At 37.7% G+C, this 18,620-nt stretch overlaps 2 protein-coding genes across 2 annotated transcripts in view; one reads left to right on the forward strand and one right to left on the reverse strand.

Annotated features, from left to right (window-relative positions):
- The window catches only part of npc1 (Niemann-Pick disease, type C1), a 31,541-nt gene that overhangs the window by 10,389 nt on the left and 2,532 nt on the right, over window positions 1-18,620 (forward strand). Inside the window, exons 3-22 of the mRNA XM_081375286.1 lie at window positions 224-330; window positions 553-716; window positions 2,233-2,400; window positions 2,605-2,854; window positions 3,636-3,721; window positions 4,163-4,530; window positions 5,564-5,790; window positions 6,434-6,534; window positions 7,248-7,350; window positions 7,490-7,679; window positions 10,450-10,632; window positions 10,845-10,959; window positions 11,068-11,195; window positions 12,096-12,230; window positions 12,421-12,510; window positions 12,606-12,796; window positions 13,375-13,490; window positions 14,663-14,792; window positions 15,276-15,476; window positions 16,899-17,130. Coding sequence (XP_081231412.1) covers window positions 224-330; window positions 553-716; window positions 2,233-2,400; window positions 2,605-2,854; window positions 3,636-3,721; window positions 4,163-4,530; window positions 5,564-5,790; window positions 6,434-6,534; window positions 7,248-7,350; window positions 7,490-7,679; window positions 10,450-10,632; window positions 10,845-10,959; window positions 11,068-11,195; window positions 12,096-12,230; window positions 12,421-12,510; window positions 12,606-12,796; window positions 13,375-13,490; window positions 14,663-14,792; window positions 15,276-15,476; window positions 16,899-17,130 — 3,285 coding nt within the window. The remainder of the gene's footprint in view (window positions 1-223; window positions 331-552; window positions 717-2,232; window positions 2,401-2,604; window positions 2,855-3,635; window positions 3,722-4,162; window positions 4,531-5,563; window positions 5,791-6,433; window positions 6,535-7,247; window positions 7,351-7,489; window positions 7,680-10,449; window positions 10,633-10,844; window positions 10,960-11,067; window positions 11,196-12,095; window positions 12,231-12,420; window positions 12,511-12,605; window positions 12,797-13,374; window positions 13,491-14,662; window positions 14,793-15,275; window positions 15,477-16,898; window positions 17,131-18,620) is intronic.
- The window catches only part of cables1 (Cdk5 and Abl enzyme substrate 1), a 54,374-nt gene continuing 49,580 nt past the window's right edge, over window positions 13,827-18,620 (reverse strand). Inside the window, exon 9 of the mRNA XM_081375289.1 lies at window positions 13,827-14,542. Within this exon, the coding sequence (XP_081231415.1) occupies window positions 14,506-14,542 (37 nt within the window). The 3' untranslated portion in view covers window positions 13,827-14,505. The remainder of the gene's footprint in view (window positions 14,543-18,620) is intronic.

The raw sequence follows: 18,620 nt of genomic DNA on the forward strand, positions 1-18,620 counted from the left end.
CTATTTGCTGGTATTCGCATTCACGTGATGCATCAGCATGTTTTACTTTTGCTGTGCTTTTTTTTTTTTTTTTTGCTTTTACTGTTAAAGATCTTATAAAAAAGTAGATTTTATTTATGTTTTGGAAAAGTTTATTAGATAAAAAAAGGGTCTTTTAAGCATACAGCAAGTTTAGTTTAAAGTCCTAAATTTGTTTGAACTAATCTTTATATAATTTTTTCAGGAGCTCTGTCCTGGGCTGGTCTATGAGGACAACAGGGTTTGCTGTGACACCCAACAGCTCACGACTCTGAAGAGCAACATCCAGATCCCCCTTCAGTACCTGTCCAGGTATGGCTGAAATGCCTTCATGAAGATACAGAGACAGTAGGCAGTTTTGTGAATCGGCCCATTATTGAGTCACCAGCAGGTTATTGATTAATTAATCCAAGTCACGTTTTCAGTTGAAACCAAACATGTACTTGCTTGACACAGTTTACATTGGGAGAGTTGCCCAGTTTATGGCAGTAATATAATATGCAGCTTGAACTTGTCCCTGTTTTTGTGTGCCAGGTGTCCAGCATGCTTCTTCAACTTCATGACCCTGTTCTGCGAGCTCACCTGCAGTCCCAGACAGAGCCAGTTCGTCAATGCCACACAGTTCTCTCCAGACCCGGAGCAAAACAAAACCAATGTGCTTGAGGTGTCCTATTACATCAGCCAGACCTTTGCCAATGGTGAGGAACAGAAGATGCTTGATTCGTAACATCAGAACGGGACTGACTTCAGTAAAGCCCTTGATTCAGAAATGGTCAACAGTCCTGATCAATGAGAACACTTAGTCCTCATGTCTGACAATGGGTCCTAAACTGCTTTTAAAACACACATTAGAAAACCATCTACTAAGTATTTCTTAGTGTAAAGGTTGTACAATATATTACTTATCATTATTATTATTATTATTAATAATAATAATTCATTTTGGGCATTTTTTGTATTATTAGTAGTAGTATTTCAATAATTCTTATTGTGGAAAAGATTAGCATTATTATTTGTTAATACAATTAGTAGTAGTAGTATTTACATACTACTAAGAATAATGATAATCCTATCAACAATGAATAAGTATTTTTGATGTTATTAATATTAACATAATTATTAATTATTATTATTATTATAGATTAATAAATATAATAATAATTGTGGATACAATTTGTATTAATGTATTAGAATAATTAGTATTATTTCCATACTACTAATGCTACTACTAATAGTTATAATAATAATAATCCTTTTTCAAAAAAATATTATATTAATTATTATTATTTGTGGTAGTAGTAGTATTTCAATAATAATACTTATTGTGGGAAATATTATTTGTTAATAATGATAATTAACTGTGGATAAAAATATTATTATTAGTATTTACATACAACTACTACTACTAATAATAATAATAATGATAATAATTTATAATTGTTAATATTAATCATGTCAAATACTTATCATTGTTGATATTATTATTACACATTAATAATAATAATTAACTGTGGATAAAATTAGTATTTATATATAAGTATATAATTAATATTTTTTCCATACTACTGATACTACTACTACTACTACTACTACTACTACTATTTATTATAATATTTTTTTATTTAATATTAATAATAACAAAAATAATTAATAATAACAAAAATACTTAATTGTGGATAAGATGATGATTCTTCTTCTTGTTGTTATTATTATTATTATTATTATATAATAAATAGGCATCCAGAATAAATTGGCATACATGTATATGTGGTGTTCTGATTTGTCCAGTCTTAAAATCAGATCATATCAGGACTTGTTTATTACAGTTCATTTACATTTTAAAGCATTCTGTGGTCACTCTGGATGTCTATTTCTGCTCGCTGGTGAAAGAGGCCTCGCTCGATCCTGACCTGGAGTGAGATAAAACACCAACGCTCTGACTTTCATAAAACATGCTCTTCGCTTCAGGCATTAATACAAAACTCTGCTTTATTTGCACTCTGCATCACTCAATAGCGGTACTCTGTTCTGGGACGCCATGAACGCTAGTGAAGTGATACAATGTAATACAGTGAAGTATAAGTGGGACAGAAATGTCCCATTACTGTTATATTAAATTACTCGGCCAATCAAATTAGAGTACTGTAACTAACTGTTGTATAAAATCTCGTAGGTAACCAATATGATTTTCATTTATTTGACGTTTTTCTACAGCCATGTATAACGCCTGCAGTGACGTCCAGGCTCCCTCCACCAACGTCAAAGCCCTCAGTCTGCTGTGCGGGCGAGACGCCAGCGAGTGCACTCCCCAAAACTGGATCAAGTACATGTTCGACATCAACAATGGCCAAGCCCCCTTTGCTATCGACCCGGTTTTCTCAGGTACAAGCACTTTCAGAATCACAAGATTTCCTAACGAGTTTGAACTCATAAAACCTCTTTATAAGCTTCAGCCTTGTTTCTTGAAGTAATCCACTCATTTTATTGCTTTCAAACTCATATATTGTTACTCAAAATCTGTTTTGCATCCATGAAGCTTATATTCTCGAGATTGATTTCAGTGTTGAAAATGTTTGGTGTTCCCAGATGCACCCGTCATGAGCATGACTCCCATGAGCAACAGGACGTTTAACTGCACGCAGTCTCTGGATGACGGCTCAGGGCCCTGCTCTTGTCAGGACTGCAGTAAAGCGTGTGGTCCCACACCCGTGCCTCCTCCGCTCCTTCCCCCCTGGACCATCCTCGGCCTGGACGCCATGACCCTCATCATGTGGTGCTCTTATATAGCCTTCCTCTTCATCTTCTTTGGAGTCGTGCTGGGAGCATGGTGTTACAGGCAAGTTACAGATTTGTGAGGGACAGTTCCTCAAAACAATCTGACATTGCAGAAGGGTTTATTTGCATGATAAAACACAAAACAACACACCCAGTGATATTGTTTTAACCAAAACTCAATTGCTTAAAGCACCAAAGTCCAATGCTGACGAAAGGGAAACCAGCGAGTAAAAGTCAACATATCACAGTTTTGTATGCTGCAAACTGAACATAAAAAAAATCACAATATATTCATGACCCAGACATATCAGTATGATATAGTGTTGCCAGGTCTCTGCTTATTCCCATTCCTGGTAATTATTAGTCAGTAACCGTGTCAGTAACGCATTATGAGTAACCCGAGTTACATAATCGGATTACTTTTTCAAGTAACTAGTAAAGTAATGCATTTTGCAGATTGTATAAACAAACAGAAGTTTGTTTCTAGAAGAAAATAGCGTCATAGTCAAGCTTGGGTAAGTTCAGTGATGGTTCATTTTTGTTGTAAATTTTTTTATTTATTAATTTAGTTAATTTAGTAGTGTATATATATATATATATATATATATATACACACACACACAGTACACACATACATATGCGTGTATGTATATATATATATGTATGTATGTGTATTTATTAAAATCTCCGCTCTTGAGAAAAATGTGATGTTATCGGTAATGAAACGCATGACTTTCCATGAAAGTAACTGCACACCTATCAGTCCAGATTTGTTTGTTCATTGGTTTATTCATTTATTTATTGGTTCATTTTGTATTTATTTTTTGTTTATCTAATTACAGACGGAGGATGGTCACATCTGAATATGGCCCTATTCTTGACAGCAACCAGCCCTACTCCGTGAACTCTGATGGCACAGATTTTGTGGGTATGCAAATTATTATTGTATTATTTAAATAAATTATTTAAATAATTATAAAGTATTTTATTTATTCTTTAAACTTGATTAAAGTCAACTTGACAACTGCCCCACCGTGGTGTTATGTTGTTTTACGTGAATAATACGACACTAGTGAAGCACACAGCGTTGTTTGCAGAAGAATTAATAGGTTAGCAATTAAATGTTACATCGCAACCATGGAAACATTTGGATTCGTGTCGAATGAGAGAGGTACATGAGCCCATATATTTAAGCCATTAGTCGGCTTTGTATTGTTTTGTCACAGCCTATTATTATTGCAATTGAATTTTGTGTGTACAAGTGGTGCTCACATCACCTTTAACATCCAACAAAATGATCACTTCTCCAAAAAACTAGCACGTTTCCTCCAGTCCTCAGTCCTCACTGAATGTGGTCCTTACTCCTCAGATGAAGCTACTTGCTGCGAGACGTTGGGCGAGCGTTTCGAGAACCTGCTGCGTGTTATCTTCAGCAGGTGGGGCTCACTGTGTGTCCGACAGCCCTTAACTGTGATCCTGACCAGCGTGGTGCTGGTGTCCATCTGCTCAGCAGGACTGTCCTACATGCGCATCACCACCAACCCGGTGGAGCTCTGGTCGTCTCCCAGCAGCAGGGCCAGGCAGGAGAAGGACTATTTCGACCAGCACTTTGGGCCATTTTTCCGCACTGAGCAGCTCATCATCACCACCACATGGGATAATCCGGGCTTCTTTTCACCCCAGTCTGGACCGGTCATCTACTTCTCCCCCATGCTGAACATATCACTCCTCCATCAGGCAAGTCAACAAGTAGTACTGTGTTATTAGTGCTGCATGATTAATCGTTAAAAGATTGCGATCTCGATTCAAACACTCACGTCATCTTATTCCTCAATGACGATTCGTCAACTGTGTCTATTAAACCTTTGACAAGTACGATCACAGCGAACATTCAGATTTGCGTCTGCACTTCCGCTGAGCCGGAGAGAGCAGCTGTCATATTAAGGTATGAAACGGCTTTGCGGAAATCATACAGTATCATAATTTCTGTCTTACAATAATTTAAATGATCACAAGTACTGGGGGAAAAATGTATAGATCAGATATAAACACTGATGTCTACGAAAGCGATCAGAATAGAGAAAATCACCTTTTGAAAGTAACTTGACATAAAGATTGTGTGAATTTCATCGTTGCACCAGTAGGTGGCGACAAGTGACTGCTAAAAATGTATTTGCCATTGAATCATTTATTCAAGAGATTCTTTAAAAAAAAATCCAGTAATGAAACAAGTGAAGACTTTATGAGTGAGTCATTGAATCGTTCAATCAAACAGATATTTTTTATAATAATTCAAATAATTTAAATATTTTTAAATGGATTGCAGCAATTCATGTTTTGCCAGAACCTCTACTGAATTACATGTTATTTTTAGTCGTCCATTCAGAACGGTGATCTCTATTTTAAATACTAATTTGTGATTCTCAATTTATCCAGATTGTGCGGCTCTAGTGTGTAAGGTAAACCATACAGTCCCATTGATGATGGTGAATGTTAGGAAAAATTAAAATATCTGACAATATCTGATATATCAAGTATAACTTGAAAGCCACTTAAGTAGATTTGATGTTAAAATCTATTGTAGGAGCCTTTCACAGTGACATTCAAGTGTTTTTAAGTGTGGCTCAAGTGTTTTAAAAACAGTAGGTTTTTTTTTTTAAGTTACGTGTGTGAAATTTGGAGATTTGATGTTTTGTTAATATTTTTAGTGTTTTCGCTCTACCATACTCACTGTTTTTTCTGTGTTCTCCTCTCCTCTGTTTCCATGTAGGTGTTGGATCTCCAGACAGAAATAACAAATCTAAAAGCTGAATATAAAGGAGAGACGGTGACTCTTCAAGACATCTGTGTTTCTCCACTGGCTCCGTACAATGACAACTGTACCATCCTGAGTGTGTTAAACTACTACCAGAATAGCCATGAAGTCCTGGATCATTTGCTTGCTGACGAGTTCCAAATCTACTTTGACTACCACACTCATTTTCTGTATTGTGTCAGGTGAGCTTTTCTGGGTTTTTTTTTATTGTTTTTTTTTGTTTGTTTTTTTATTGATGGAGCGCTGCAGTGATGATGTACTTTTGTAGGTCAACTCTGAATAGCATCACCCTGTTTCCCTCGACGAAAACGATAGGCTTTTGGATTATTGCACAAGATAACCTCTGTGACCAACAAAAGTTGATGATTCTTAATGTGTTGTTCATTATGATAATCTTCACAAATGAACACAACTTTAATGAATTTTGAAGCGTAAATGCAATCGGAAGAAGTAAAAAGCTAAACGTAGGCTATAAACGAACTACGCTGCGGTCACACAACTTCAGCGTCGCCATTATTAAGCGTCAGACAACTCTTTCAGTCCTTAACATTTTCCCTGAAAGGATAAGTTGGAATAGTTTGCAGTAGTGCAATTATAAAAACACAGAAGTGCTGTAATGCTAACATGTTTCTGGGATTTGCCCTACGAAATTACACCATCCCTGCAACACTCTATTATGATTTATAATGCATTTGTTTCCATTAAACTTTGAACATTGAATAAACTCCCAATACACTAAACTCCCACCTTTTTTTTTTTTTTTTTTTTGCTCTGACGAATTTAGAGTTTTACTCAGGCTTTCTTACATTTTGCTTTTGGTCCTAGTTCTCCCACGGCCCTTGATGACACGGGCCACTTTCATGACCCCTGCATGGGTACATATGGAGGCCCAGTTTTCCCCTGGCTTGTTCTTGGTGGATTTGAGGGTGAGTTTGACAGGACTGAACACAAAGACAAAAGAACAAAGACATATTTGTGATCTTAAAGTCCCCCATGTGGTGAAAATCCAGCTTTTAATGTTGTTATATATTTATGTGGGAAATTGTATGTCTATGTGGTGTTTTTAAGACAAACCATGTGCAAATTCACAAGTCAACACCATTATTTTCTCCTCAAAACTGCGTTGAACTTTGCAAAAACAGTCTCAAAATACTGGTAAAATTGAATGGTTTTCGGTACCATAGCAACAGCTGTTGTAACTATTGTTTTTATTTTACTGTTTGAAAACAATATTAAATAAATGAAATTAGTTCATTATTAATGCTTTTAATTGAGTAACACATTAAAACAAGCATGTAGCCTTCAAATATTGTTACATTAAGTAAAAATTGCATTAAAAATATCAAATAAGTTAGTAATGAAATGAAAAACAAAGGTCTGGCAGGTCTATTGCACGTACTCTTCAAGACATAATGCACAGATCTATTTTGACATACCAGATTTCTTTGTCCCGTCCATTGCTGTGGTAATCTCTATATCAAACATTGCAATTTCAGATTCAGTCCCTCGTTTTAATGCGGTTGTCACTAACGAAACTTTGCAGCGTGTAAAGCCGAGTGACGCAACGACACCTGAATCTACTGTATGTGCATCTACAGTAGATAATTTTTGTTTCTGTTTTGTCCTTTTTCATATAAAGACAACGCCTACAACAATGCCACAGCTCTAGTGATCACCTTTCCAGTCAACAACTACCTGAACGACACTGAAAAATTAGGCAAAGCTTTGGCGTGGGAGAAAGTGTAAGTGTGTTAAGTTAGTAAATCTTATGAATAGGTGATTATTTATAAAAAAAAATAAAAGATCTGATCTAGAATGACAACTACTGCTTACAAAAGATATAACAAGCATTTAGGAGTAACTTTATTCATACCTCCACAGGTTTATCGACTTTGTGAAGAACTATAGCAACCCCAACCTGATCATCTCGTTCAGCTCTGAGCGCAGCATCGAGGATGAGATCGACCGCGAGAGCAACAGTGATGTCACCACCATCGTGATCAGCTACGTCATCATGTTCGTCTACATCTCGCTGGCTCTGGGACACATTAATAGCTGCCGGAACCTGCTGGTAAGACCCTCATGACTCTCCATTCTGCGTGTGGCTTTAAGTCTAAAGGCCCCGATATACTCAAACTTTTTTTCGTTCTTAGAGGTATAAAGAATTTGAAATCATTTTGCAGAGATGAACTGTTAGCGAACATCCCGACACCCCCCACACTGCCGATAACGGCGTTTAGATAAACTTTCCCCTCAATAACAAAATAAACCTACAATAGGGACGTCCCGCGTGACGTCACGCCATTTGGAGCAGCCATTTTGACGGTATAGAAAATGCTAAACCGCCGGTGATAATACGAGGTCGTCGGGAAAATATTCACCTATTCTTCTATCATGCCTGCGGTGATGATTGAAAAATCCTTCCCTGCTGGCGTCCAAATCAAAGAGTTGCTGACCCATCCGGACTCGTGATACCGATAGCCTGCTAAGCTTTTGTATGCTTTTAATGAAGCTCCGGTGTAGCATGATGAGAAGTGAATAAGGTAACGTTAGCTGTAAATGTCACCGAACTCCATGTCAGGAAGTTTTTCTACACATTTAATGCCTGTAAAAAGAACTTGTGGTGCTTCATAAGGATCTATGATTCCTAATTCCTTTATCTTACTCTTGTATGTCTTTTTGTGATGACATGACGTGAAGAGTTGCAGCCCAGCTGCGCTAGATAGTGGTCAGTGTTCGTCGAAACCAGTGACGGCGACGCTGCTGAAGTGTGTGAGAACAAATGAATAACATCAGTGCGAACCACGAACATTTATTTATTTAGATTAAATATTTAAATATTAAATTTTAATCGTTCTGTGTCATTTTTCAATGTCAATTATTTTCACTATTTACATGTTTATGGCCAAAATGCTATAATATTCTAAGTTGACTGTCGTTCTCCTCTACCCTGAGTAGCCTACATTAAATAGCCTACGTTAGCCTATTTAACATCGTTACAGGCACCTCGCGAGCATTCATTCATTCAACTATTTTAAAAGACTGGAATAAACACCAGCACACAAGCAATCTTTTTTTATAGTCAATTTAATTAAAAAATGTAAGCCCAACCGGTATAAAATGTCAGAAAGAGAAAAAAAAAACTGTTAATGGGAAGACGAGCATAGGACTGCTGCAGCTTAGTCGATAAATATATTTAGCCTATTTTTTATTCAGATTGCACAGTTGGAAAGAAAATATATTTATAGGAACATTTCAGCAGGCTCAAGATAATTAATAAAGTGACCACTATTCATTATTTTAATCAATTCGCAGCAATAAAACATGTGATAATCCGCATTCTCATGTATGTAGTGCGCTGAAGTATTCCGTCAAAATGGCTGACACGCGGCTAGGGGTCACGTGACTGGGAGATCCCTATAACAATGACATTAGTGAAAAAAACAATCTGATCATAGTGGCGTGGAAATGTTTGCACCAACTCTGCAATTTAGCTCTTCAGTCAGGTCACGCTATTTTGATTTATACAGCACTTTGTACAACAGACTTCTGCTTGAACGCGAGCAGCTTTACAGTATTAAACTTAAAATCAATGTCGCTTTCAATTAGAATTACAACTTCATTTTCTTCTATAAAGCAGCTCTCCAGTGTGTTTCAACGGGAAGTTCATATTGGCAAGCTGTTTCGAACTGCCTAAACAAATTCTAAAATTAACCTTTCTTTCGAAGTGATCTCACACCAGTTTGTTCTTTTCTTGAAGTATATCAGGGCTTTAAAACTTTGTATTTCTTCATACAATTCTGTTACCACAAAACATTTACTGTTTAATCTTCAGACAGTGACACTTTAATATGAAAATGTATAAATTTCCCTTAGCTAATACTTTGCCACATAGCACATTTTTATATTTATTATTAATATTAACACAGGTTTTTCATATTGCACTTCAGAATTCTGTTCAATTCAGAATTAAAATTTCCTGATAATTTACTCACCCCCACTTCATCCAAGATGTTCATGTCTTTCTTTCATGTTTTTGAGGAAAACATTCCAGGATTTTTCTCCATGTAGTGGACTTCAGTGGGGTAAAACCAGGGTCCAAATTGCAGTTTCAGTTCAGTGTACACGATCCCAGCCAAGGAACTTATCTAGCGAAACGATCGGCCATTTTCAAAAAAAAAAAATCAAATATCTATACTGTTTCACCACAAATGCTCGTCTTGCACATTCTCGACTTCACGCATTACGTAATCACGTTGGAAAGGTCAGGCGGTAAACTGATGTAGGTGGAAAACGTAGGATAGGGCGAAAAACTTCAAAATCGCCCAACGTTGTTATTCCTTTTATTTATTTTTAAAAAATTTGTAAAGGGCGTTTGACTTGGTCTTTGCACATTCGCTTTGTAAACACTTTGTAAACACAACTTTGGGTAGAGACATGTTTCACACTTTGTAATTTTTAAAGCGGGGTTAGCACAGCTTTTTACCTAGGGCTTTATAAACCAGTCAAGTGATCCATTCAATGACACTGACACCACAAAATAAGAATAGTAACCCAGGGTTTAGGAATGTACAGTGTGAAACGTCAGTTTATAAATACCCAGGATTAATTGTTAACCCTGGGTTAGTTATGAGCAATGTAAAGTATGAAGTAATTTTACCCTGGGTTTAAAATGACCCACGGTTGGCCATTTCAATTTTGAAAACCCTTATTGAAGTACAGATCTATATTTTCTCTTTTCTTTGGCTGTTCTTTCACTCATGTGAGTGATGTCATTAGACAGACCTTGCATGTTCTCATCATTTTATTTGAAATACTGCATTTGAATGTGTGGTGTACAGGTGGACTCCAAGATCTCTCTGGGTATCGCTGGTATCCTGATCGTGTTGAGTTCAGTGGCCTGTTCTCTGGGTATCTTCAGCTACATCGGCATCCCCCTCACGCTCATCGTCATCGAGGTCATTCCCTTCCTCGTGCTGGCCGTGGGTGTGGACAACATCTTCATCATTGTGCAAACCTTCCAGGTGTGTGGTGATGTCTTTACAGATGTTAGCTCAAGCGTGACACATTCTGAGAAGTCCTGTGGTTGTTTTGTTGATGTCAGTTGACTTCTTGCACTTAAAATAACTCGGGCGAGCATTTTTAGTTCCTAAAAAGTTTGGTTCCACTTCATCATTCGTAAGGTTGTTGAAGGTTGAGATTGTTTGCCTTCGTAATAGATTTTTGTTTTCTTCAGAGAGATGAGCGGATGGCGGAGGAAGAGCTTCATCAGCAGATTGGCCGTATCCTCGGAGAGGTGGCTCCCAGCATGTTCCTCTCTTCGTTCTCCGAGACAGTTGCTTTCTTTTTAGGTATGTCGACCTTCAATTGACTCCTTTATTACTTGCGAATGATCGTTGGATCATTTGATTCTCATTTCCCTTTCCAGATGTCTATAGTTTCTGTTTCCATGTCCACAGGTGCTCTGTCCACCATGCCTGCGGTGAGGACGTTCTCTCTGTTCGCTGGTCTGGCCGTCTTCATTGACTTCCTCCTGCAGATCAGCTGCTTTGTTTCTCTGCTGGGCCTGGACATCCAGAGACAAGAGGTGAGAGGTCACTTCTAGCTGTGGGAGAATAGAGAATTAAAGGAATAGTTCACCCCAAGACGGTTCAGTTCACAACCTCTCAAGTGACGTTGGAAATGTCACACGTGACATAGGCGGCAAGAACCGCCCCATTGTTTACAAGAGGAGCTTACATCCTGGATAAAAGGCTTTTTTTTTTTATACAATAAACTGAAACATATGCTAATATACAGAAACAACCATTTGTTTTGGTCAGAGCTTCTTATTCACACTTGCCTACATTACGCGTGACGTTCCCAATGTGTATACGCCACACGTCATATACATCTTGGATGCTCTTGGGGTGATTTAAATAATTAGAAAATGTACATTTTTGTGTGAACTATTTCTTTAAGGCCTGTTCACCTTAAGAATGATTACTATGAAGATAACGATAAAGATAACTATATTAGCGTCCACGCCATCAGACAATATCGTTCTGTTTATTCTACTCGCGCACTGCAGTTTTGCGCCTGTCTCTTTAAATGCTGGAGCTCTCAAAGCAGGATAGATTCTGATTGGCTGTCAATGTTTTTACCGCTCATGAGCTGATATTGTTTCTCTTGGCTGTTATCATTATAGTTGTGGTGTGAACTCTGCGGTTCTTTTATATTTAGAGCAGTTTTTAGTAATTATCATCCTTGGTTACTAGAAACATAATGTAAAATAATGAAGTGGATTTGAAAATAAAATGCTAATTCACAGCTACCGATTTCATTTGTCAAGTAACAAACTTTTTTTTTAAAGTAGCATGATTAGCTTTTTATACCATTGTATTTTTAAGCAGCATTTTTTTTCTGTATTGATATGCGAGTATGAATGGTCTGATAATGATTTGAGATGCTTTAAGATATTCGGCTTATGTTTTTGTTTTTCCCCCAGGCGAATCGGACGGATATATTGTGCTGTGTAAAGTTGCCTGATGGACCGCAAGAGAAATCCGAAGGTTGTCTGTTCCGTTTCTTTAAGAAGATATACGCTCCTTTCATCTTAAAGGATTGGGTGCGCCCGCTGGTGGTAGGTGTAAAGCAACAATATGATATTGTTATATATTATAATGTATTATCATACTTTTGGTTCAAGGTATATCTGTATGCGTTTTATGGGAATTGAACCCAGGACATTGGTCTACCAGTTTCGCTAAACATGGCAATGATGTACAAATAGAGTTCATCCTCCAGTTCAGTTTTCTGATTCTCATCTACAGGTTGCTGTGTTTGTGGGAATGCTGTCATTTAGTATAGCCGTTGTCAATAAAGTGGAGATTGGACTTGAGCAGACGTTGTCCATGCCTGATGTACGTATATATACACCATTCTTCACATTGTTGACAGACAATTGCATTCTGAAGAACCTGATTGAACATAAATCGTCCCGGTCTCCCTGTCGCAGGACTCCTATATGCTGGATTACTTTAGGAATCTGAGTGAGTACCTGCACACCGGGCCGCCCGTTTACTTTGTGGTAGAGGATGGACATGACTACAAAACATCGGAGGGCCAGAACGCGGTGTGTGGCGGAGTCGGCTGCAACAACGACTCTCTAGTCCAGCAAATTTATGCCGCTTCTCTCTTGCATAACTAGTGAGTGACACTTTTTGACTCCTTTTCAGTGAGGAAGAAGTTTCAATACACCAGTGTTGATTTATTATCATTTTATTCATATTTTAGTACATCAAGTTAACCTAAATGCCTTGGCAACAAGCTAAAATAAAATTTGTGTATGCATATATTCAGTTAATATTTATTTTATTTCAAGAAAAAAAAAATTGGGTTACACTTTATTTTAAGGTGTCATTGTTACAGTGTAATTATATATTTAAGTACTGAGTAATATTAATTAACTACATGTACTTACTATAGGGCTAGGGTAGGATTAGGATTTGGTTGAGGGTTAGTTGCATGTAATTATGCATAATTTACCATTAATATTATGGTAAGTACATGTAACATATGTAACAAGGACACTGTAAAATAAAGTGTTACCAAAAATTGTGTCAGTTAACTACAATAACCCTACAATAAACAGTTTTTTGCTTTATTTTTTTAGTCCCTTTTAAGTGTAGGAAGTTCCCAGAAAGTTTCAGAGTTTACTAACTGCTTTCGGTTTATGAATCACCTCTGTCAGATCAATATGGTAATATCCTCTGTCACAATTTCAGCACTAAGATCAGCAACGTCCCATCGTCCTGGCTGGATGACTACTTTGACTGGGTGAAGCCGCAGTCGTCCTGCTGCAGATATTATAACGCAACAGGAGCTTTCTGCAACGCTTCAGGTAAACCATTATCCAGCGAATCAACAGAGCCTTGACCTCCACTGCACCAGAGGACCTTTATGCTTTTGACATCAGATTCCAGTTCTTGGGTCTTTGAACTCACTCTTTGCAAATAGATTTCGATGGGAATTTTTTGTCATGATAAATGTACATATATCCTTACAATCAAAGCATTTTTAGTATCAAATTGTTGGTTTTTTTTTTAATGGATAGTTCACCCAAAAAATGTTCATTTTGTCATTAAGGGTATGTTCACACTTGTAGTTTGGTTCTCTTGGTTCTTTTGGTCTGGATCAAAACAAGATAATTGAAAATAGCCAAAAATACAACGAAGTTCCACAGAAAGTTTTTTATTACTCCACACTCCCTAATCTCCCGCAAAAACCACCGAAGAAAACAACAAGTCTCACCGACTCACGCGATAATACATTCTTGTAGACTCTCGCGATAATACATTCACTCGCACATGAAGTTAACAATAATGATACATTTAGTCCTTAATTTGTTTAGCATTCTCACTGTCTTTTTTAACACCGAACCTAATGATAAAAAAAAAAGACTTTTATGATGTATATTTTGCGAAGGAAAGTACCGAACATCTAAAACAATTCTGTGCTGGGTTTAACTCACTCCTTTTATGCGTGTGTTATGATGGTATTTTGACCAGCTGAGAACTCGTGAAGAGTTTATCAAATGTGTAAAGTAGTCAAAACAGCGGCAGGAATCCCTGGTGGATCATGGAGACATGGTTCAGATGCCTGTACCGAACTGTGATGGGCAACATCGAGTCTATGACGAGAAAAAACTAGTTTGCTTGAGCATTCTGTCCTTTTTAGGGTCACATCTTGTGACATCACGTCCTACTTTGGTTGGTTTACATGTCTTTGGTCCGTGTTGTGTTCATATTTCATTCGAACCGCACCAGAGTTCATTTGGAAGTGGTCAGAGACTTTTCAGAGGTCTCGATCCGCTTGTTTGATGGCACCAGGTCAGTTGATCAGATGTGAACTCAGCCTTACTCGCCTTCATGTTGTTCCAAACTTGTATGACTTCTGTGGAACACAAAAGGTGTTGACAGAATTTTTATTCTTTCTTTTTTTTTTACTTTTGCTTTTTCATTGTATCTTGATCATGATGTTTTTTTTTTGTTTGTTTTTTGTTTTTTTCATCAGTGGTGGATAAGAGCTGCGTTCACTGCAGACCTATGACCTCTAGTGGGAAACAGAGGCCTAATGGTACCGAATTCATGCACTTCCTCCCCATGTTTCTCTCGGACAACCCGAATATCAAGTGTGGAAAAGGGTAAGTTTACATTTTTCTATGAGCAGATTTGCCACCCAGTACATGTCCACCATCCGTTTAGCGACCATCTGATGTATATTGTACACAAAAACTTGCGTTTTTTGCTGAAATCGCAAGCCGTGATTGGCTGATTGTATGCTTAGGGTGCATTGGGTTTTGTCAGTAAGCTGAGTAACAAAGTTTTGCACAATTAGCAAATAATTTAAGTGTTTTGTATAGCAGTAAACTATATTCACTTCATACTTCTGTGAAATATCCAGTACTTATTATTTTTAAACATTCAGGTGTTTTTGTCCACTGAGACTTCTACATCTGCATTATTTGATTTTTCACTCTGAAAACATTTCAGTTTTTAATTACCAAAACGAAATGGTCTTTCATTCTTTTTTTGTGAAAGACTTGCATTATTTTAAATGATTCTCTTGAAGAGAAAAGCTTTGGAAACCCTGTTGTGAGTAATAACTCCTTTTCTTTCCTGCGCAGCGGTCATGCTGCGTACAGCACTGCTGTGGATCTGAAAGAGAACGACACTGACGTAGGCGCCACATACTTCATGAGCTATCACACCATCTTAAAAACATCAGCTGACTACATCGACGCCTTGAAGATGGTGCGAGAGCTTACGGACAACATCACGCAGGCCATCACACCGCATGACAAGAGTTACCGTGTCTTCCCTTACAGGTAAACACACTCTGAGATGATGTCTTGCTTTGTCATTTAAGTCTACCCAAGATGCATTGCATTTGTGCAGGTGTGTCACCAGGCTAAACCATCCTTACTGTTGAGCCCTGGCTTCAGACAAACTTGAAAAGAGATCCGTACACTTTAACTATCAAAACAAATACTCAAAAAGAGCAGCAGAGTGCTTAGCACCTTAGTGACACACTTCCATAAAGTGTGGTGAAATTGTGCAAATGTATCATAAACCTAAAACTCTCTGGATGCAATGGTGTGTCCTCCTCATGCGGGTCAGTTTTGTAGGGCTGCCCTTTTTTTTAGGCCTCCCCATTTGTTATGTAATAATACTAGGATTGTCAGTTGTCTATCACATTTAGAGCCAGATATACTAACAGTTTGTGCCAACGCAAACCCTCTTTTGGCATTAAACTAATGTCAGGATTTACTGAAGAGGCGCAGTGAAAAATTAGTGCAGAAAAGCGTGGACAGGGTTATTTGTGCATATGCATTTATAGGAGTTCCCCTTTCAGATGCTAAATTTATGGGAGGAGAGTATTTAAAGTCCCCCTGTGGTGAAAATCAAGTTTTTAATGTTGTTTATATGTCTGTGTGGTGTTGGTGTCTTTTTGTTTTCTGCTGTAAAACATGAACTCGCATTGCCTTGACAGTGGACAATACCGGCTTTTGTGACACAACGTGTTTAGGGTTCAGTAAATCTTGTCAGCCGTCTATTTCAGATGAGGAGATTAACGTTATAAAGACACACCGGCAGACAGTATGGTGAGTAAACGAAAATGCGTGCTTTGGCGGAAATGCGTAGATGGTCGGTACGTGAGGATGTGGAGAGTGTCAAAATAAAGGTACCGTATATCGATATTTTATGTGTGGTATCGTATCGTTAGACGTTTCATCGATCCGTATCAATGTATTGTTACACCCTATAACCAATCAGGTCAACGAGTGGATCTCTGAACTGGTGTGAGTGAAGGCGAGGCTAATTTGCATATTCATAGAACCGCGTATACTAAAGGAGGCAAGGGAAGGGTGTAGAGTTGCATTCAAGCTGTTTTAGGAAACATTTTTTAAATGTCATTTTGGTGATCAAAGATGAGTTTTAAGGGATAAAATAATTGACTACAGGGGGACTTTAAATGAACTTTAAAGGTTTGCGCTAGTCAGCCAAAAAAAGCATGTCTTAAACCAGACGCTAATTTACTCTGCTCTTAATAGATTGTGTTGGCCATTATGGAAATGATCCGGCTGCGTCTGTGTTCTTCAATTTGTGCGTCGCCAGCCCATCAGCACTTTTTGGGATTGTGCTCTCAGGGCCAGATTTACTAAACAGGGCAAATTAGCATAAGTAATTAACTCGATCATCATAGCCCCTGCCTCATTTGTACATTCCTTTTTTTCCCCCATGGACAGTATATTCTACGTCTTCTATGAACAGTACCTCACTATCGTCTATGACACTGCCTTTAACCTTGGTATGTCACTGTTGGCCATCTTTGTGGTGTCGACGGTGCTCTTGGGCTTCGAGCTGTGGTCGGCAGTGATGGTGTCCCTCACCATTGCCATGATCCTGGTCAACATGTTCGGAGTCATGTGGCTGTGGAGCATCAGCCTCAACGCCGTCTCATTGGTCAACCTTGTCATGGTGAGTGAACAAAGGAAGAGTGTTTTGTGGGATTGCGAATACACGTCTGTTGAAGTTTTGTGACTGGAACCCACTATGATATACAATATTTGGTAACACTTTATTTTACAGTGTACTTACCTGTTTCTATTGAATCTTGTATGTCATGTATTTAAACATATAGGCTACTTTTAAAATATATTAACTTTAATTGTAATATCAAAAAACTTACTGTACAGATTACTTACCATAGTAATCACAGTAAATTATGCATAATTGCATGCAACTAACCCTCAACCTAATCCTACCCTAACCCTATAGTAAGTACATGTAGTTAATTAATATTACTCATAGTTACAATGTAATTGACCTTTCGCCGAGCCCCGCCCCCCTTAGTTACTGTTGCTACGTCCGACAAACAAATGGTCAAACACGACCAGCGCGACAGATTGCCATGACGGAAAAAGGTATACCCGTGCGTGTCAGTGACCTTTTTTGGAGCAATACCTCCGCGATATCCTCCAGATCGAGGCAAAAAGGGTTACAGTATGCAGTGGAGGGATATATTATAATATAAAAATACGCAATGAAGGAGACACGACTACTATCTACGTCTCTATCGGGGCTAATGCTTACCGGTGTTCATACACATCATTTGTGATTATGGCTAAGAACAAGGAAACAAGTGTTTAAAAGCATTGATAGACACTTACTGTTGTGTTTTTGTGTGAAAGAAAAAACTGTCTCTGAAAATAAAAGTGCTGTCAGCAATAATTTCTTGTGTGTTTTTTCGCATAACACTATGACTAAAATTTTAAATGCTGCAACACATGGGAGTTATATTCCCGATGCTGTAGTTTATTTGATCAGTCACAGTATATCATTAATCAAGCTTAATTTGACTTTTCAACTACAATTAGGCAGGTGAACTGAAAGCTTTTACAATATTTTAGCTATAACTTAGGCCTATATCATTGACAAAAGTATGTGGTGCATTTTCTTCCAAAAATAAATGATTTTCTTTCTTAAATTCATGCTTCAAGTTAACAAAGCACAATAAACGAAATCACACAATAACTGTTTAACCAGACATAGCCTTAATTTGCATCTAAATAACTTTAATTGATTGTCTTTCATAGTGCACTTACCATAATATTTATTAGGGGGGCAACGGATCACAAAAATCGCGGTTGAGACCATAATATTTATTAGTGGGGCAACGGATCATAAAACTCGCGGTTCAGACAATATTATGTTTTTTGAGTTACAGATAGGAGTTTTTCAGATCAGAAAAACAAAACAAAAAAAACTTTAAGTAGCCATCGATACCACAGCCAGCAGACGTATTTATGCCTCGTAATGTTCGACACATTTAACTGGGATTGGGGCCGTCCACACTGTTTTATCCATTGCCGTTTTGGGGGAGGGGCCGGCGAAAGGTCAATTGCACATTTAAGTACTAACACCTTAAAATAAAGTGTAACCCAATATTTGAAGCACTTTATTAGGAA

This window comes from Scardinius erythrophthalmus (assembly GCF_964197995.2).
Source record: "Scardinius erythrophthalmus genome assembly, chromosome: 9".
Lineage (NCBI taxonomy): Eukaryota > Metazoa > Chordata > Actinopteri > Cypriniformes > Leuciscidae > Scardinius > Scardinius erythrophthalmus.